Genomic DNA, 14,623 nt, shown 5'->3' with positions numbered 1-14,623 from the left:
GAGTGCAGGAGAGCAAGCACAGCCCAAGCGGGCAATAATAAGGAGAAACGATCACGTGTGAGTGCCTGTATGGCGGTACGTAATGGCAGCCGTCATTGAGCTCGGCCCTCTTTCGCCCATCCATCTCCTGCACCGCTCCCTGTGCCTGCCTCCGACACACACGGCATCCGCTCCTTGTCTTCTCATACTCAACATCTCCGCAACCACCGCAACACGCGATGCCCAAGGTCGTCTCCCGCTCCGCTGTCTCCTCGTCCACCGATGGTGAGCACCGCACCGTCCCCACATCTTTCGCTGTGCTGACTGGTCTTGTTCCGCCATCCAGCGCGCCCCACCGCATCATCAACAGCAGCGCTACGCGTCTATTGTGTGATATGTCCTCCCCCCGTCCCAGCCTAGCCAGCTCACATTTTGTTCCGCGCAGACTGCATCTGCGGCGAATTTATTGTGCGTTCTCGCCTTCCCTCACTCTGTGACTGCGCAACTCACGCCGAGTCCGTTCCGTTCGCACTCTCGACAGCTCGTCATTGACAAGAGCCTGACCGCTCTCCCACGGAGGCAGACAGACGGCGCGACGGTCATTCGCTGCCAGGACACGCCTGAGGCCAAGGCAAGGGTCTTCAAGCTGAACGCGACCCCGAAGGACCCCATTCTCATTGAGCGGTGCGTTCTGATGTCCGTCCCACGTATCGCAACGCCGCTCAGCATGCTTCATGCCGCAATCAGACAAGGTGGGCATGAGAAGCAGTACAGGTTTCACTGTCCCCGCTGTGCGCTTCCTGTTGCATATCAGACTACACCGCCGCCTGCGAAGTCCGGCCCATACCTGTACATCTTGAAAGGTGCTCTCAGTCAGCTACAGGGTCAGGTCCCGCCAGATGCATTCGAAGATGAGAAGCTACTCTCAGACAACACAATCGCATGATGTCGAAGACCGTACCACACGGTGGCTTGATAGAGGCACGCGCCCTACTACATGTGCTCTCACTGTTGTATATTATGCGTTGTGGACGTACGTCCAATGGTATTTATTATGTTGCATGGTGTGTTACATTCAAAGACCCGAGTACAAGAGCTATCATAATCACGCGCAGTTGCCACGACGTGGCCAGACGTTGCGTACCCACGAGGCTCAAGCTCACCTGCCGCCAGTCCTGTCATTATCCATCTGTCCACCTTGACCGCGATCTGCAGATGAACTGTCATCAGCACACACACCCAGCAGAACAACACATGACACCAAAGTTGGCGGGAATAGCGCGTCAGATACCGTTGTAGAAGATGTTTACTCAAAACACCGACGCCGCAGCATCGGCGTTCGTACAGTGTGAATAGAATGTCATCAAGCGCAAGGGGGGCAGGGATTGGGAAGAAAGGGGAGTTAGAATGCCAGAAGCTAGACGTACCTTGTGCATTCCTAGGATCCACGCGTCTACACTGCCAGCAGCCCGTACCTGTTCCTCCAGACCTGGGAGGAACGTCGTGAATGGGTTCACTGTGTCTAAGGACGAGGTCAGTACAGGTCGACCAGATACGTATGCAACACAGCGACGTAACAAGACTCAGATACCGTTGTAGAGTATGTCATTTCACAACGCACAGGGCGTTCGTATGTTTGGGAATATAGATGGCATCATCGAACGGAACGAAGGGCTGATACTCACCTGCATCGCAAGAGCCTGATATCTGCCGCATACACTCTACCCTTGATGCCGCTCTTGCAGGGCAGTTTGTGGAACCCCCGAGGTCGCCTTCGCGAAAGATCATAGAGAAAAAGACGAGGAAAACTTACCAGACTTTGGCGCCTATTGTAGGCCGGCCAAAGGGTGCCAAACAAGGCCAAACAACGCGACAACAACGCGATCGGACGCGACTTGTGGGCGCTTCAGAGACTTGGACGGTGATTACAGTATATGCTCCGATGTTGTCTTGACGGTTGTACCGCGATGACAATGAGACGACAAAGATACAAAGACAGGATCATCTCGATTCTCGGGTCTATGTACTTCAGCACTCCTTTTCTTTTCGAGCCATCCCCGCCTCCAAGGGTGCCGCTGTGACTGCTTTCTGAGAGACTGGCGCCGAGTCTTCCACCGGTCCAGAAGACACTTCAAGCGGAGGCTCTGATACGACGGCCCTAGCTGCTTGAATGTTGCTGGTTTCCTGCCTCAAACGCTTCTCGTCGGGACCCTTTTTGTCGACTCCGCCTAGACTCGAGGATCGCTTCCGCGGGACAGTGGACAACGGGCCTTCCTCGACTGCATGCTTGGCGTTCTCGACCTCGACGGGGACATGAGGTGGCGTTTTCTGAGCAGATTCAGTGACCGGCATCGGACCCTGATCATCTTGAGTCGGAGGGGCGGTCTCCTCGTCCTCGTCCTCATCCTCCTCGTCCTCTTCATTCTCCTCGTCCTCCTCAATCATCCTTATGTATTCCTCGACATAGAGAGCAATTTCTGTCAACACCAGTTAGCCGGATGTCCAAGCCATCACTCGCTTCCTCACAGTACTCACTGTCCTCGTGTGAGAGCGCGGCCCTTGCCCAGGCATCAAGGGAACGACGTTCGGCGTTCTGGACAGGTCAAGTCAATCAATCGGTTCCTGCGCATAACCCGCATCCGTACACATAACATACCTCTTTCCGCTGTGCGAACTCCCGCCAGAACGACACTCCCTTCGGAGGTTCATCCCGCGGGTTCTCGTAGATATACCGTGCCATCGCGCGGAAGTCGTCCTCAGTTATCTTGTTACACACCCTCTGATTCAGAGGACCCTTGCCCTTAGTCCCCGCCGCCCGCTCGTACTCCGACTCGGGGTCGGAGCCATCGCTTGAGGCATACGCGCGGTCCTCGGACTCGGTTTCAGACGAGGAAGAGGCCGCGCTGGGCTCCGGCGTCGGCGTCGGCGACCTCACGACGCGTTTCTTTAACCTAATCCGCGGCTTTTTGATCCCGACCCTGAGGCTCTGAGACGTGACTCGGGTGACGTGGGGGAGGGTGTTCCTCATACTGGCAGAGGGCGGGTGCTGGGCGTGCGAGCTTGCCGGCTTGTGGCGGTCGGACGTGCGCTCGCTACGCGGACCCGAGTGAGGTCTCGACGGGGAGTGATTGTGGCCATAGTACGCCCCCTTTGGAGGCTTCTCTTGCTTTATTGTCTTCGACGGTGCTGACCTAGGTTACATTACAGAACAGGCTCTCAGTGAGCGCAAGCTCACTATAACGCTTATGGAGTTATTCTCACCGGCCCGGCTGGTGTTCATTCTTCGTCAAGTACAGTGGCTGCGGTTTCGGGCCGGAGTGGGACTCTGGCTTTGGATGCCCTTCCTTGCGTGCAAGCACCTTGGGATACAATCTGTCCAGGTGCGCCAGGAAGTAGTTCTTCCATGCTGCCAGCGCAAGACGTTCGCGTCAATGGCATACGTTCCGGGATGGTATAGATGAAATCTATCCTTACCGGTCTCCGTGTGGCGATTCGTCTGGTGTCTGGTGAGTAAGTACCAAGTATCTACTCCAAAGGAATGAGAATATGCGCACGTTGTGCAAGCCGCGCAATGCCTGCTCATAACTTAGCCCTCGTGCTATGCCCGTCCTGAGCGCCTTGACCAGAACCTCTTCATCGTCCGCCACAGAACCCACAGGAACCTCTTGCGATACCTGCTGCATAGCCGCCGCAAGCGCCATGAGGTCGTTCACAGTCGCCACGGCTTGTCCAGGAGGGACAAAGCCTGGCGCACTCGAGCTCTGCACGAACTGAGCCTGCGACTGGGACATCGCAGGTGTTTGTGGACTGGGCATTCCAAGCCATTGCGGCGATGACTGCTGGCCAAAACCCTGAGCTTGTGTTTGAGCTTGGAACGGCACCAAGGATATGCCGCCTCCCGGCTGCATCTGCAGCATGAGAGGGACCATCTGCGACGCCGCGGCGTTCGCCTGGAACTGGGAGGAGGACGCGTTCGCGTTCGGTTGCGCGTGCATGATCCCGCCCCCGAGCCCCATGGCGAGTCCCACGGCAGGATTGAGGCCGTTCGTGTTCATGGCAGGAGAGGCGGAAAGTAGGAACACGAAGGCGCGAGGGCCGCGCGCGCGGGGACTAGAAGGAACTTGGATCTAGCAGGATATTGGTATCGATGCGAGAGCAGTCGTGCACGGTGCACTCGTGCCCGTCCACGTTCACGTATGTATTTGGGGGACCATCGCGTGGTTCCTGACAGTCGCTCGTCTTCCCGTTTCAGGCAGCGCAATGTGCCAGCTGGAGAGCGTGTCTTCACACGAACTTCTCTGTTCTATTGCAAGAAAACCTTGTGTGCTATCGACGCCGCGTGTACTCGAGTACATGAAGGCTATACGAGTTCGAACACGTGAGATGCAAGAAACAAGTTGTGGCGGAGGAGGATGTCCTAGTCCGAGACCTCGATGTACTCCCTCTTGGCTTTCGTGGTCGTAAAAATTTGCTTGTTGTGACTCTGACTCTGAGCTGCGAGGCGCTTCTGAGAGGGATTTGCGGGAGCACTGGCACTGGTGCCGGGATCCTCCGGGCCCGTCTCCGGTTCTGCGGTTGGCGGGCGCGCAGATTCATCAGACGGCGGGTACACCGGGTTCCGAGTCTCGCCTTCATCACGTTCGTCCTCTTCGGACTGAGACTCAGAATTGCTCTTCTTCGCCATATACTCATCGTAGCAATCTCGAATCTCTGGAGGAAAAGGGAGAATTAGACGCGCAGTGTCGCGATAAGCCACGAGGTCAAACGCACGAGCTGCATAAGTCCGGGCAACATAGTTCCAACCACTGCGGGAACGTCGTTTGAGGTTCTGCGAGCCCAGCATATAGTCAGCCCGAACTTCACTGGCACTATGGAGTCGACGACGCTCGTTACCTCTTCACGGCTGCAGAACTCCTTCCATCTCTGGCTGTGATTCTTGTAGTGGCTCCAAACGCGCCGTTTTTCGACCATATACATCGCCATAGCGCGGAGATCGTCTTCTGTGATCTTGTGTTTCCGGCTGGTCCTATGGACTCGGCTGGGATACGAGGCGGAGGCCTCGACCTGTGAGGGCGACTGATGGCCATCACGAGGACTCGACGGACGATACTCGTCGTCGCTTGATGCAGCATGAGTGAGCGTCTTGCTCGAATCACTCAGGTGGCTCGAGACGAGATCCTGGTCTCCAGCTCCTTTCAGTGCAGCGATGTATATGCTTTCCGGGAGCTCGGGATGATCTTTCCAATGTTTCTTCCACGCTTGGGCATCATGGTGGGGGAGCTGCGAAGGGGCCCCATCATCAGCTCGTCGCCACTCACCACCTGCACAGCAGGCGAGGAAGAAGAACAAGAGGAAGAAAAACTCGACATCCACACACCTCCTTGGCCAACTCGTTAAAGAGGGTAAGCTTGGACGGCACCGTGCCCTCGCGGAGCCGCCACCGCAAGTAATGAATGAAGAATATCTTCTCTTCGTCCGAGAACCTGTTGAGGTCGGCACCAGAGTCCCTCCGGGGCACAAGAGGCTTTATCAGTGGATCCGCCGGCGGCGGCACATAAGTCTCGTCGTGGAACTCCAGCAGCCTCCCGCGTCTCTTCGTCCGAGACTCCGAGCCCCTGGTGCTGCTAGTACTAGTACTGGCTGCCGGTGTGGACGCCGAAGGCGGGAGACTACGCTCATCGCGAGAGCGAGAGGACCTGCCCGGGGGCGCTGCGTGCCGCTGGTTTGCGACCTTGCGTGTTGGTGGACGGCCCCGGGGACGACCACGGGGCCGACCAACCTTGGGCCGCGTTTCCTTCGTCGTCTTACGCTTCTTCCTGCAATGAAACAAGACGTGCACGGACGAACGACGTGGTGAGTTACTGACATATGTGAGCATATAGCAAAGACAAGTGCACGTACTGGGCCGGCTCGTCTGAGGATCGTGACGCCGTAGACCGAGTTGCTTGAGAAGCCGATCCTGGGTTGCGAGACTCGTCGCGATTGCTGCTTGGGCCAGGCATGTCTGCACTCTCCAAGAAAAGCCCGGTCCAGTCTACAGAAAAGTAGGAATATCAATCAGCACTGAGTTTGAGCACTGGGGCAAATTAATAGTACTGACCGATCCCTCTATACTCGGGCTTATCGCTCTGCAAATTCGAGTACCCCATCAGCTCGCTGCACCGCGACTCAGACGAGGAACACCACCTACGCTGTGCAAACGCTCCAAAACCTCCCTCGACGACAACCGCAACTCCTTTCCTCTCCTCAACGCGTCCGTCAGGACCTGCACAGCGCGCTCACGATCCAGACGCCCCCTCGCGCCACTGGCATCTCCAGCGCCGAAGGGCGGCCACTGGGGCTGAGGGGGCGCGAAGACCGGCTGGGGCTGGGGCTGCCAGCCAAGTTGACATTGATGATAAAAGGACCGCGGCGGTTGTATGGCACTGGCACTGGCAGGGCAGTAGTACCCGTTCATAGGCATCGGCGGTGGTTGGAACGGCGGTCCTTTGTCAAAGCCGTCTGGATCCATCTTGCCGAGCGTTGGGGGGCGTGCAGCGAAGTGAGAGGCGGCGGCGACGTTCTTTCTTTGCGCCCCGGGGGAGGGGCGAGGGCTTTCAAGACTACTAGTGCGCAGCGGGTGCTTCAATCGTCCTCAATCGTGTCGTTTCCTGCTTCTATCTTACATCGCCGTCCATCAGCGGTGAAGGGCAACGTCCCCAGAAATGCATCAAGGTCAAAATGGAGCAATAATGTATATGCGTAGTGCGCAGTACCCTAGAAGCACCCAGCACCCAGCAGTGAACGCAAAACGACCACAAACGAACAAAACGAGCACTGCTCACTTCTCACAACCCGCATCAAACCAGCCCCAGCCCCCTCCTCACCGCGTCCGTCAAGTCCCACGCGTCCGTGTCCCCATGCACATCAAACACATTAACCCCGCGCATCCCCGCCTGGCGCACGAGCTGCGCCTTCATCTCGAGCGACACCGGGTCGTCGTACGCCACGACCTGCCCCGCGCCCGCCGAGCGCAGGTACGGCGTGCTCGAGCACGCGTCCCACATGCGCACGAAGCCCTTGTCCCCCGCGAACAGGCTGCGCGGCTCCGCGTTCTCGATCGCCAGCCGCAGCGCCCCTGGGTCCGCGCCGCTGAACGAGCCCGTGTACGCAGGAGTGGTGCCAGAGCCGCCAGAGCCAGACACGCCAGCACCAGAGCTAGTAGTAGTAGACCCGTCCGTGGAGTTGCTGGCGTCCGTGGAGTCGACGTGCAAGGAAGAGCCGTCGGCAGGGGTCGTAGCGGCAGGAGAGCTCGAGTAGGCCTGGATGACGCCCTGCTTGACGAGTTCGCGGAACTGGACCTGGCCGTCATCCGACCCTCCGTCCTCGTTCTTGACACGCACAGCCCCAGGCAAGACGTCTGCGAGCGAAGAGAACCACTCCAGAGCAGCCGGCACAGGCGAGCGTCGCCGTCGTTGGCGCTGTCGCTGTCGATGGAGCCAGTGTCGATCGCGCGAGGCACCCGAGGATTGTCGCCGTCGTCGCAAGGCACGGGTCTGCAGGACTGTGTCTGTCGATCGCGAGAGGTAGCCGTACGAAGGGACGCCGAGGACCAGCTGGTGAGCGGCGAAGCCCGCGGCGGTCCAGGCCTGCAGAGCGGAGAGTGCGTTTGCGCTGCCCTGCGTTGAGTTGCCGCATGCATTGCTGAGCGGGGCGTTCGGGCCGGGATCGCTGGACGCTGCAGGGGTTGCGGTTCGTATCAGCCAGCACTCCAAGCCAGAGATAGGTACGGAACAAGGAGAGCCGGAGCATGGGGAAGGGGCAGGAATGGAGCGGCGATATTGTGGCTCAGAGGAAGCGGAAGAAGGCGGCGGCGGATAGGAACTACGGAAGACTCACATCCCCAAGTGTCATAGTTCATGAGCAGCACCCAGTCCAGCACGCGCGCGAACTCAGACACGTCCTGCATCGGGTTCCCGTCCGAGTCCGCGAACGGCACGGTCTGTGTCGCAGCGGTGATGACCGCGTCTGGTGGGAGTGTGCTGCGGAGGATCCGGAGGAACTCGAGGAAGTTGGCGGAGTCGTCCGGGCTCACTCCGTTCCCACTATTCCCACCCTGCCCGGGGTATTCCCAGTCGATGTCGATCCCGTCGAGGCCAAACTGCAGGTACAGCGCGTATATGTTGTTCGCGAGTGTCGTCCGTCCCTGCGGAGTTGCCGCCGCAGACGAGAAGTACCTGCGACAGAAGGGATCGGTCAGTACTTCGCGAACAAGTGCATATGATGCGCCACACGCTCGTCACACCGGCGGACGACAAGGTACGCGCGGTGGGACGGAAGAAGACAGAGACGGCGAGATGAAGGAAGGGAACATACGTGCTCCCTGTCCAGCCACCCACGCTGAGCTTCACGCGCTTGCCGCTCGCATGGGCACGCTGCACAAGTCGCCGCAGCGTGTCTGGTGCGTCGTCCGAGCCGTCCCAGGAGAGGTTGAATGTGGAGTCTGGAACAGCGAAGGCGAAGTCGATCCAGTCGAAGCGGCCAAAGTCGATCTTCTCCGGAGGATAGTCGTCGCTCACCCAGTCCGGATAATAGGCCATGACAAGCGGGGTGGAGGAACTGGCATCGGGGCTGGTACTGAGATTGGGTGCAGACTGGGGCGAGGCAGGAAGGCTAGTGCTAGGGGCGCCTGTTGCAGCGGGCGAGGAAATGGGCGAGGGCGACGGGCTGAGAGGGGGAAGCGCGCCGTCGGGATAGACAAGGAGTGGGATCGAGCTCTCTAGTGCCGCCGGATCGGTGGTGGCCGGTGCAGGAAGGGCAGATGCTGCCAGCGGCGTAGCTTGCGGGGTGCTTGTCAGTGTGGTAAAGAACGTCGCCGTCTCCTCCGCGATTGTGGTGGACCGCGTGGCGACAAGGGGGTCGAGCTGGCGCCGGTAAATGCCCCCGCTCCTGCCCCATGGAGAAGGCATAGCGCGGACGAAGAGCGGAAGGAGAAGGGGCAGGCCAGTGATTAATAGATAGGGTTTGGGGGCCATCACGCGTAAGTTGAGGGTGGACTCGGGGTGGCAGGAGGAAGACACGGGCTAGCAACGCGTGCAGAGAAGCGGAGAAACCCACCAGGGCAAGTAGGAACGGCGATGTGGCCCTGCCAGAGATGAGATGGAGAATGACGGTGAAGCACGGAAGGACGCCAAAGGACGAGCAAACGGTCGCTAGACTGGGCATGCGCTGAGGCTGACAGGCATGACATGGCGACAGGTGGCTGACAATCTAGGCTGTATGTCGGGCCAAGGTCGAAGGCGTGATGAAAGGTGATTACGATGCGGGCTGAATCTGTCTGGGGGGCAACGTAGATGGCAGAACATGCTGGGAAGCAGGCTAGGGCTGGCAGTGGGATCTTCGCACCTGGGGTGGCGACAAGATTCGAATACTGACGGGTACGGCCGAGGATGTGCCATTTGCACATTCGTTTCCTAGATACAGCACGACGGGAGCTCGAGGATATACATGTGCAGCTTCCATTCGTCGCTGGTGGCAGGGCGCGCACGGGGGCAGTTGAGATGTAGAGACCATGTCAGAGTGCTTGGGTGCTCCTGATCAGGCGCTGGGGGGATCGTCAACGTTCAACGTGGGAGGAGCCGGGATGAGCGCAAGATGATTGAATTTAGTCGGATAGCCTGTGGTTCGTTACAATATTGCGAATCATTGGGAGAGAGCAGTACTTGGAAGCAGAGGCGACGGAGAGGCAACGCTGATCACGCGAAAGGGGACAAGATCGAACTGGGGGACAAACGCGATCAGCTTCGACGATCGAGTGGTACAGATTGGGAGGCGGGCATCGAGGAACCCACAGCTTGTCGATTATGCTCAGCGAGTGCTCAGTGGAAGGACAATGGTCGGCACGTTCGCGGCGATAAGGTGAGAGCACGGAGAAGCTGGCTGAGGCTGAGCGCTGAACAGTGAAAGAACGCGGCTTGGAGGATGGAATCACATTCATCTGGCCTCGGATGTGGACAAAAGAATCGGGAGGGGGGGAATGTGATATGCTTGCGGGGACGAGCGCATCTTGATTACGCAGGAAGCGGCAAGTTTGGCATCTGCATGCGACGGGGGAAGCGCGTCGACGAGATGGGACATATGTCTGTGGGAAGGTGGGCTAGCTGGGTATGGAGAAATGAGGCAGGCAGGGGGCGAGGACGCTGGGCGAGCGTGGCAGGGCATGTTCCTGCTGGGCTGGGGCGAGGCGCCACGAGACGATCCTTGTCCGCTTGGACGCACGCCCTGCCAGCGAGAGGAGAGTCGCAGCCCGAATGCGGCGGACGGTGGCCAACCGAATCCGGCCGTTGTCCCGATAAGGCAGGCGTGCAACCGCTCTGGGGAGGGCGCCTGTGGGGCGAACAAGGTTGTCGAGGACGGTGTCGGTGCACTCTGCTCGCTGCTCTCGTCTGGGCCGGCTTCTGTGGTCGATTCGCCGGGGGATGGCCGTCTGTGGCCGCGGCGTGCACCCGAGTGCGCCGGGTTGGGTGCGCGCTACGGGGCATGCATCCTCGGCGTTTGGGCTGGCCACTGACTGCGTTTCGAATGTTTGCAGAGATCTCAGCCTGTGCTGCCACCCGCGTCCTTCACAGCGCGTGTCTCCCCTGCCAGCCAATGAATGCCATCCCGCGCTTCTTTTGTCCTTGTCCTCCTCCCCACCCAGCTTGCATATATAGCTCCCCGCCTGCTCCCGACTGCTTCCGCCCATCTCTTCACTTCCTCAGTGTCCCAGACTAGCCCGCCGCCCCATGTCTCTCTGCCCACCACCACGCATGCCTTCTCCTCAGCTCATCCCTGCGCCCCTCCCCTCCCCCCCTGTCTTCCCCCGCCGCGTCTCCTCGCGTTCAAGACTCCAATTGCCCTTGCGTCCAGACGAGCCCCCCGTACCCCCTCGTCTCGTAGGCTCTGCTCTCCTCGAGAGGCTCATCCACCCGGACCCGGCCACGCTCACCCCCAAGATTCAGAAGCAGCTGTGGTTCGACGGCGACGAGTTTGGCACTCAGAGAGCGAGCCCCGCCCTCTCCGACGATTCCACAGGCTCGACTTCCTCCTGTGCATCCACTCCCAGCACGCCTCGCAGTGCCTCCTCCCGCCGCTCTCACCGCCGCTCCCCTTCAGTCTCCCTCGCCCATCGCGCCCGATCCCTCTCGCCCCCTCCCCCGCAGCAGCTCTCGGTCTCTATCCCGCCCGTACCCCCCATTCCCTCGTCGGCATTCGATAGCCCGGGAGCCAAACGCTCTACGCTGCGCACCCCGCCCACAACTCCAGGACGCTCTCGTCCTATGCAGATCATCATCCCCGATCTCGCAGACTCTACCTCCCCCGGCTGCTGCCCATCTCCAGCGCTCCGGCACACACCCCGCCCTTCTCGCACTAGCGCGAGCCCCAGGCGTCGCGGCTTGGGCTCTGAATCGCATTGACGCCTCTTCGCGCGCGATCTCCGTCCGCGTCTGCAAATGTCATATCAGCATTCAAGTCGGCCGTGATTGATGCAGGGCTTTTAGAGGGAGTCGCGCATTCACTAGCCCTCTTGCGACGGAGTCGGCTGTCTTGGCCTCGGCGAGGGTGTGGGCAGTCCGGTGCGATCAAATCTCCTGACTGCTCAGTTCTCCCTGAACACACCCCGTCAAATATCGCCGTCGGTGGTGGCGCCGACGTCGTGACGGAGCATTGCAACATCTCGCGCGTTATTTCCTCCTTTCCAAGTTCGAACCCCCTGAAGCCTGAAGGGATCCCGGGCTGGCGCCGCGCCGCGCCAAAATGTACCACCACCACCATCACCAGCACCCCTCGTACTCTATTCGCACAGTTTTATTCGCCCACGGTCGTTGTTTTCTCTGGGTTCCTTGTTGTCATGACATGTTTCGTCGGTTCCTGCATGGTCGCATTATCATCCACTCATTCACGTTCGCATTTGCATTTTCCCCGGGTTCCTTCACATTCGCTGTATAGAGTTCGCGCATTCATCAAGCTTCCCCCCTCCCTCGCCGTGGTTCTTCCGTATATTAACCGCCACCCTCACCCCCGCTAACGTACGGTGTAGTAATTCCCTAGTACCCTCGTACTCGTACGTGCACCGCCATTGCTGCTCTAATCCGTCACGGGCACCGAGAGTCCGCCCGTGCAACGTTGTAGCGCGCCCTGTCATCTGTACGGTAGCTGTAGAAAACATGTGTCTCTATGGGCGTCGTCGCCACACGTTCGAACCACCACGCGCTCGCGCTTTGTGCGACGGCGACCTGCTGCAGTGTATTGCTATTAGCTGCGCATGCTGGGCGCTGCGATCTAGGGCACTAGTATAGTACGACGACGGTCGACTAGCGACGACAGGCAGGCAGACGTCCGAGTCCGACAGCGAGAATGATTCAGATCGCTGCGCGCGCCCCGTAGTGCGTCGCGCCCAACCCTGAGCCTGAGCCTGATTCCTGATTCCTGAGGCATGAATCCTGGATCCTGGATCATGAATCATGGGCGTGGAGAATGCATGTCTTGATTCTCGAAGACGCGTGTTACACTATTAGATATGCAGGAATGTTCGTCGTCCGACGCGCGCGCCCGGGATGCGTCTATCTATATATTCAGTTACGAGTACACGCTCCGACTACTAGTCCAGAACCATATTGACTCGAGGAGCTCAGATCTCAGGCTCAGAGTTATAGTCTATTATAGAGCCATGAGGCCTGAGGCCGGAGGCCGGGGACCCGGAGCTTAGACTGGGGGCGGCGATAGAGTTGGCTCAAGCTTCTAGCCTCTAGGGGCCCGTGGGTGCGGGGTGCGGGGTGCGGGATGTATGCATGTAGTACATATGTATGTGACGGTATCGCTGTCAGCATGCATGCTCAGCCTGGAGGAATGGCCGACCACTACTCGGACTCCGTTGGGCGGCGAGCACTGGCGCCCTCGCCCACGTTCCGCCGTACTGCGCAGTCTATGTGCGAGGGCCCGACGCTAGTAGAACTTCTTGAAGCTTGAAGCGCGAGGTGGGGGGCGCCCGCTGTACGAGTACATGTAACCCGGATTGCCAGGCTCGCCGAGCGGGGACGGATATCTGGATGTGATTATGTAGGGCGGGACGTGCGCTACATATATGCTATACTTATATACACATCAGGAGCGGGCATCCCGACATCCGTACGGGCGCGGGCCAGTGTTTGAGTGGTGAGTGGCAATACTGAAATGATAGCCAGATTCATACATGGTCAGTACTCCGAGTCCGGACTTCGTGGACACAGTAATGCGATGCGACCGCGACATTGTTAGATTGGACTGGGGTCATTGATGCATTGATGCGCAACGGCAGGTACCCGTTCGACTACATATTCGGAGGTCTCGAACCCTGAAGCTAAGCTGTAGCCCTGTTTTTAATCTAAAATCCAATATTCATGGGCCGTGGCGATGGCCAATTACGCCGGCGCCGCGTCGGGCGGGATTGGCAGGGTCATCGCAGAGTGCGATATTAGTGCTGATCAAGTCCGTGTGCATGCGTGCTCGTACCACATACCACATCCTATCATACATAGACGATTCAGAGAGAAGACACAGCCCGAACATGGCATTGGCTGCGGTCCGCCGGCGCATGTATGCCTAATGCTCGTGACACCCACGCCCGACGGACGCAAACCCATGCCCCATGCCGGTGCTCGGATACAGTACTTGCAGCACGTAGGGATGCAGATCCCGCAACCGAGCCCGCTGCGCGCGGTTCCAGTCCAGTCAGCACGTCCGAGCTCGGAGCGACTAACCACAAGCCACCGCGGCTCACACCGGGGGCATCGGTCTGTGCAACACCGTGTCACATATTGATCAAATATTAATCGTAGGTCGCCTGAAGTCACGAGTGTAACAGTAATCATATAGTGGTTATACACGTTATGTAGCCTTTCTGCAATCAGCATGTGGCTCGATCGTTACACCGAAACCACAGGTAATATACAGCCTTTGTTTGGCCTATATAATGGCTCTGGTTGCAATCGGACCTTATTCTCCATGAGCAATCAGTGGTGTTTTCCGTGCAGCTAGCTGTTACACGGAAATCCAACAATCAATGACTTTTGCAAAAAGGCAATATAAAGAAATCATTTTGTCCTCTGTGTTGCTCGAAGCTTAATGCAAGTGGCACGCACCATACAATCACTGTACAAGGGACTTGGTTAACAAAAATCAAACAAAAGAGGTACAAAGAATGAAGATACAATAGAATCTCTGTGTAACTTGAAGTTGAACGGGAATTACACCAAGCTTATTAGATACATAATAAAATGTATAACTAACATTGCTAAAATGCCAAATTTGATGATGATGATGATGGTAAGTTGAAGAAGTGCCACTAGAAATGATGAGGTACAAATGGATGACCGGGATGAACTGTTACTTCAGCAAATCACCGCAATGTTGTGATACCCTTCAGCCTAGGAGTTCTATGCAAGGCAGTTCCACAGGCAAGTTCAGCCTATGCAAGCAAGTTCAATCCATGCAAGCAAATTCAACCTATGCAGACCAATTCCCCCTATGCCAGCAAGTCCTGCCCAGGCAAGTGCGTTTACTCTATGCAAACAAGCAAGCGAGTTCGACCAGTGCGAGCGAGTTCGACCAGTGCGTGCGAATTCGACCAGTGCGTGCGAGTTCGACC

The 14,623-nt window shown here is 58.2% G+C and overlaps 7 protein-coding genes across 7 annotated transcripts; 3 read left to right on the top strand and 4 right to left on the bottom strand.

Moving 5' to 3' along the window:
• Nucleotides 1-124: 124 nt before the first annotated feature.
• L226DRAFT_529624 (uncharacterized protein) lies at nt 125-1,046 on the top strand. Its single transcript, XM_067679656.1, has 5 exons — nt 125-264; nt 326-367; nt 425-447; nt 521-663; nt 727-1,046. The coding sequence occupies exons 1-5, from the start codon at nt 219-221 to the stop codon at nt 923-925; spliced, it is 453 nt and encodes a 150-aa protein (XP_067541772.1). The 5' UTR covers nt 125-218; the 3' UTR covers nt 926-1,046.
• Nucleotides 788-1,431, top strand: L226DRAFT_131782 (uncharacterized protein). Its single transcript, XM_067672267.1, has one exon. It carries the CDS (start codon nt 922-924, stop codon nt 1,276-1,278), a length of 357 nt encoding a protein of 118 aa, XP_067541771.1. The 5' UTR covers nt 788-921; the 3' UTR covers nt 1,279-1,431.
• A 788-nt stretch (nt 1,432-2,219) lies between these two features.
• On the bottom strand, nt 2,220-4,144 carry L226DRAFT_131714 (uncharacterized protein). The gene is made up of 6 exons (XM_067672266.1): nt 3,534-4,144; nt 3,454-3,475; nt 3,241-3,385; nt 2,636-3,170; nt 2,506-2,572; nt 2,220-2,456 (listed from the first exon to the last, which is right to left on the bottom strand). Coding segments are annotated over exons 1-6 (1,272 nt in total). The 5' UTR covers nt 4,035-4,144; the 3' UTR covers nt 2,220-2,454.
• Nucleotides 4,145-4,277: 133 nt separating this feature from the next.
• On the bottom strand, nt 4,278-6,546 carry L226DRAFT_608471 (uncharacterized protein). Its single transcript, XM_067685932.1, has 7 exons — nt 6,170-6,546; nt 6,080-6,107; nt 5,881-6,013; nt 5,357-5,795; nt 4,873-5,259; nt 4,750-4,807; nt 4,278-4,689 (listed from the first exon to the last, which is right to left on the bottom strand). Exons 1-7 carry the CDS (start codon nt 6,488-6,490, stop codon nt 4,397-4,399), a joined length of 1,659 nt encoding a protein of 552 aa, XP_067541769.1. The 5' UTR covers nt 6,491-6,546; the 3' UTR covers nt 4,278-4,396.
• A 272-nt stretch (nt 6,547-6,818) lies between these two features.
• Nucleotides 6,819-8,558, bottom strand: L226DRAFT_452949 (glycoside hydrolase; the record flags this gene model as incomplete). The annotated part of the gene is made up of 4 exons (XM_067675099.1): nt 6,819-7,096; nt 7,172-7,696; nt 7,858-8,195; nt 8,335-8,558. The coding sequence occupies 4 exons, from the start codon at nt 8,556-8,558 to the stop codon at nt 6,819-6,821; spliced, it is 1,365 nt and encodes a 454-aa protein (XP_067541768.1).
• Nucleotides 8,559-9,949: 1,391 nt separating this feature from the next.
• L226DRAFT_529618 (uncharacterized protein) lies at nt 9,950-10,228 on the bottom strand (the record flags this gene model as incomplete). The annotated part of the gene is made up of 1 exon (XM_067679655.1): nt 9,950-10,228. Exon 1 carries the CDS (start codon nt 10,177-10,179, stop codon nt 9,952-9,954), a length of 228 nt encoding a protein of 75 aa, XP_067541767.1. The 5' UTR covers nt 10,180-10,228.
• Nucleotides 10,229-10,742: 514 nt separating this feature from the next.
• Nucleotides 10,743-11,414, top strand: L226DRAFT_565991 (uncharacterized protein; the record flags this gene model as incomplete). The annotated part of the gene is made up of 1 exon (XM_067683851.1): nt 10,743-11,414. The coding sequence occupies one exon, from the start codon at nt 10,743-10,745 to the stop codon at nt 11,412-11,414; it is 672 nt and encodes a 223-aa protein (XP_067541766.1).
• Nucleotides 11,415-14,623: the final 3,209 nt, after the last annotated feature.

This window comes from Lentinus tigrinus (assembly GCF_003813185.1).
Source record: "Lentinus tigrinus ALCF2SS1-7 unplaced genomic scaffold L226scaffold_2, whole genome shotgun sequence".
NCBI classification, from domain to species: domain Eukaryota; kingdom Fungi; phylum Basidiomycota; class Agaricomycetes; order Polyporales; family Polyporaceae; genus Lentinus; species Lentinus tigrinus.
Note: the sequence above shows the minus strand (reverse complement) of the source record. Positions and strands in the feature narration are given on the sequence as shown.

Bases quoted from the DNA above. Each gene is read 5' to 3' on its own strand.
- L226DRAFT_529624 (XM_067679656.1), top strand. From the start codon at position 219: ATGCCCAAGGTCGTCTCCCGCTCCGCTGTCTCCTCGTCCACCGATG. The intron at 368-424 runs GTGTGATATGTC...TGTTCCGCGCAG, and splicing joins AGCAGCGCTACGCGTCTATT to ACTGCATCTGCGGCGAATTT. The intron at 448-520 runs GTGCGTTCTCGC...CACTCTCGACAG, and splicing joins GCATCTGCGGCGAATTTATT to CTCGTCATTGACAAGAGCCT.
- L226DRAFT_131782 (XM_067672267.1), top strand. From the start codon at position 922: ATGATGTCGAAGACCGTACCACACGGTGGCTTGATAGAGGCACGCGCC.
- L226DRAFT_131714 (XM_067672266.1), bottom strand. From the start codon at position 4,034: ATGAACACGAACGGCCTCAATCCTGCCGTGGGACTCGCCATGGGGCTC. The intron at 3,386-3,453 runs GTAAGGATAGAT...TTGCGCTGGCAG, and splicing joins GAATCGCCACACGGAGACCG to CATGGAAGAACTACTTCCTG. The intron at 3,171-3,240 runs GTGAGAATAACT...AATGTAACCTAG, and splicing joins AATGAACACCAGCCGGGCCG to GTCAGCACCGTCGAAGACAA.
- L226DRAFT_608471 (XM_067685932.1), bottom strand. From the start codon at position 6,490: ATGGATCCAGACGGCTTTGACAAAGGACCGCCGTTCCAACCACCGCCG. The intron at 6,108-6,169 runs GTAGGTGGTGTT...TCGAATTTGCAG, and splicing joins TTTTGGAGCGTTTGCACAGC to AGCGATAAGCCCGAGTATAG. The intron at 4,690-4,749 runs GTGCGTTTGACC...CTTTTCCTCCAG, and splicing joins TGCCCGGACTTATGCAGCTC to AGATTCGAGATTGCTACGAT.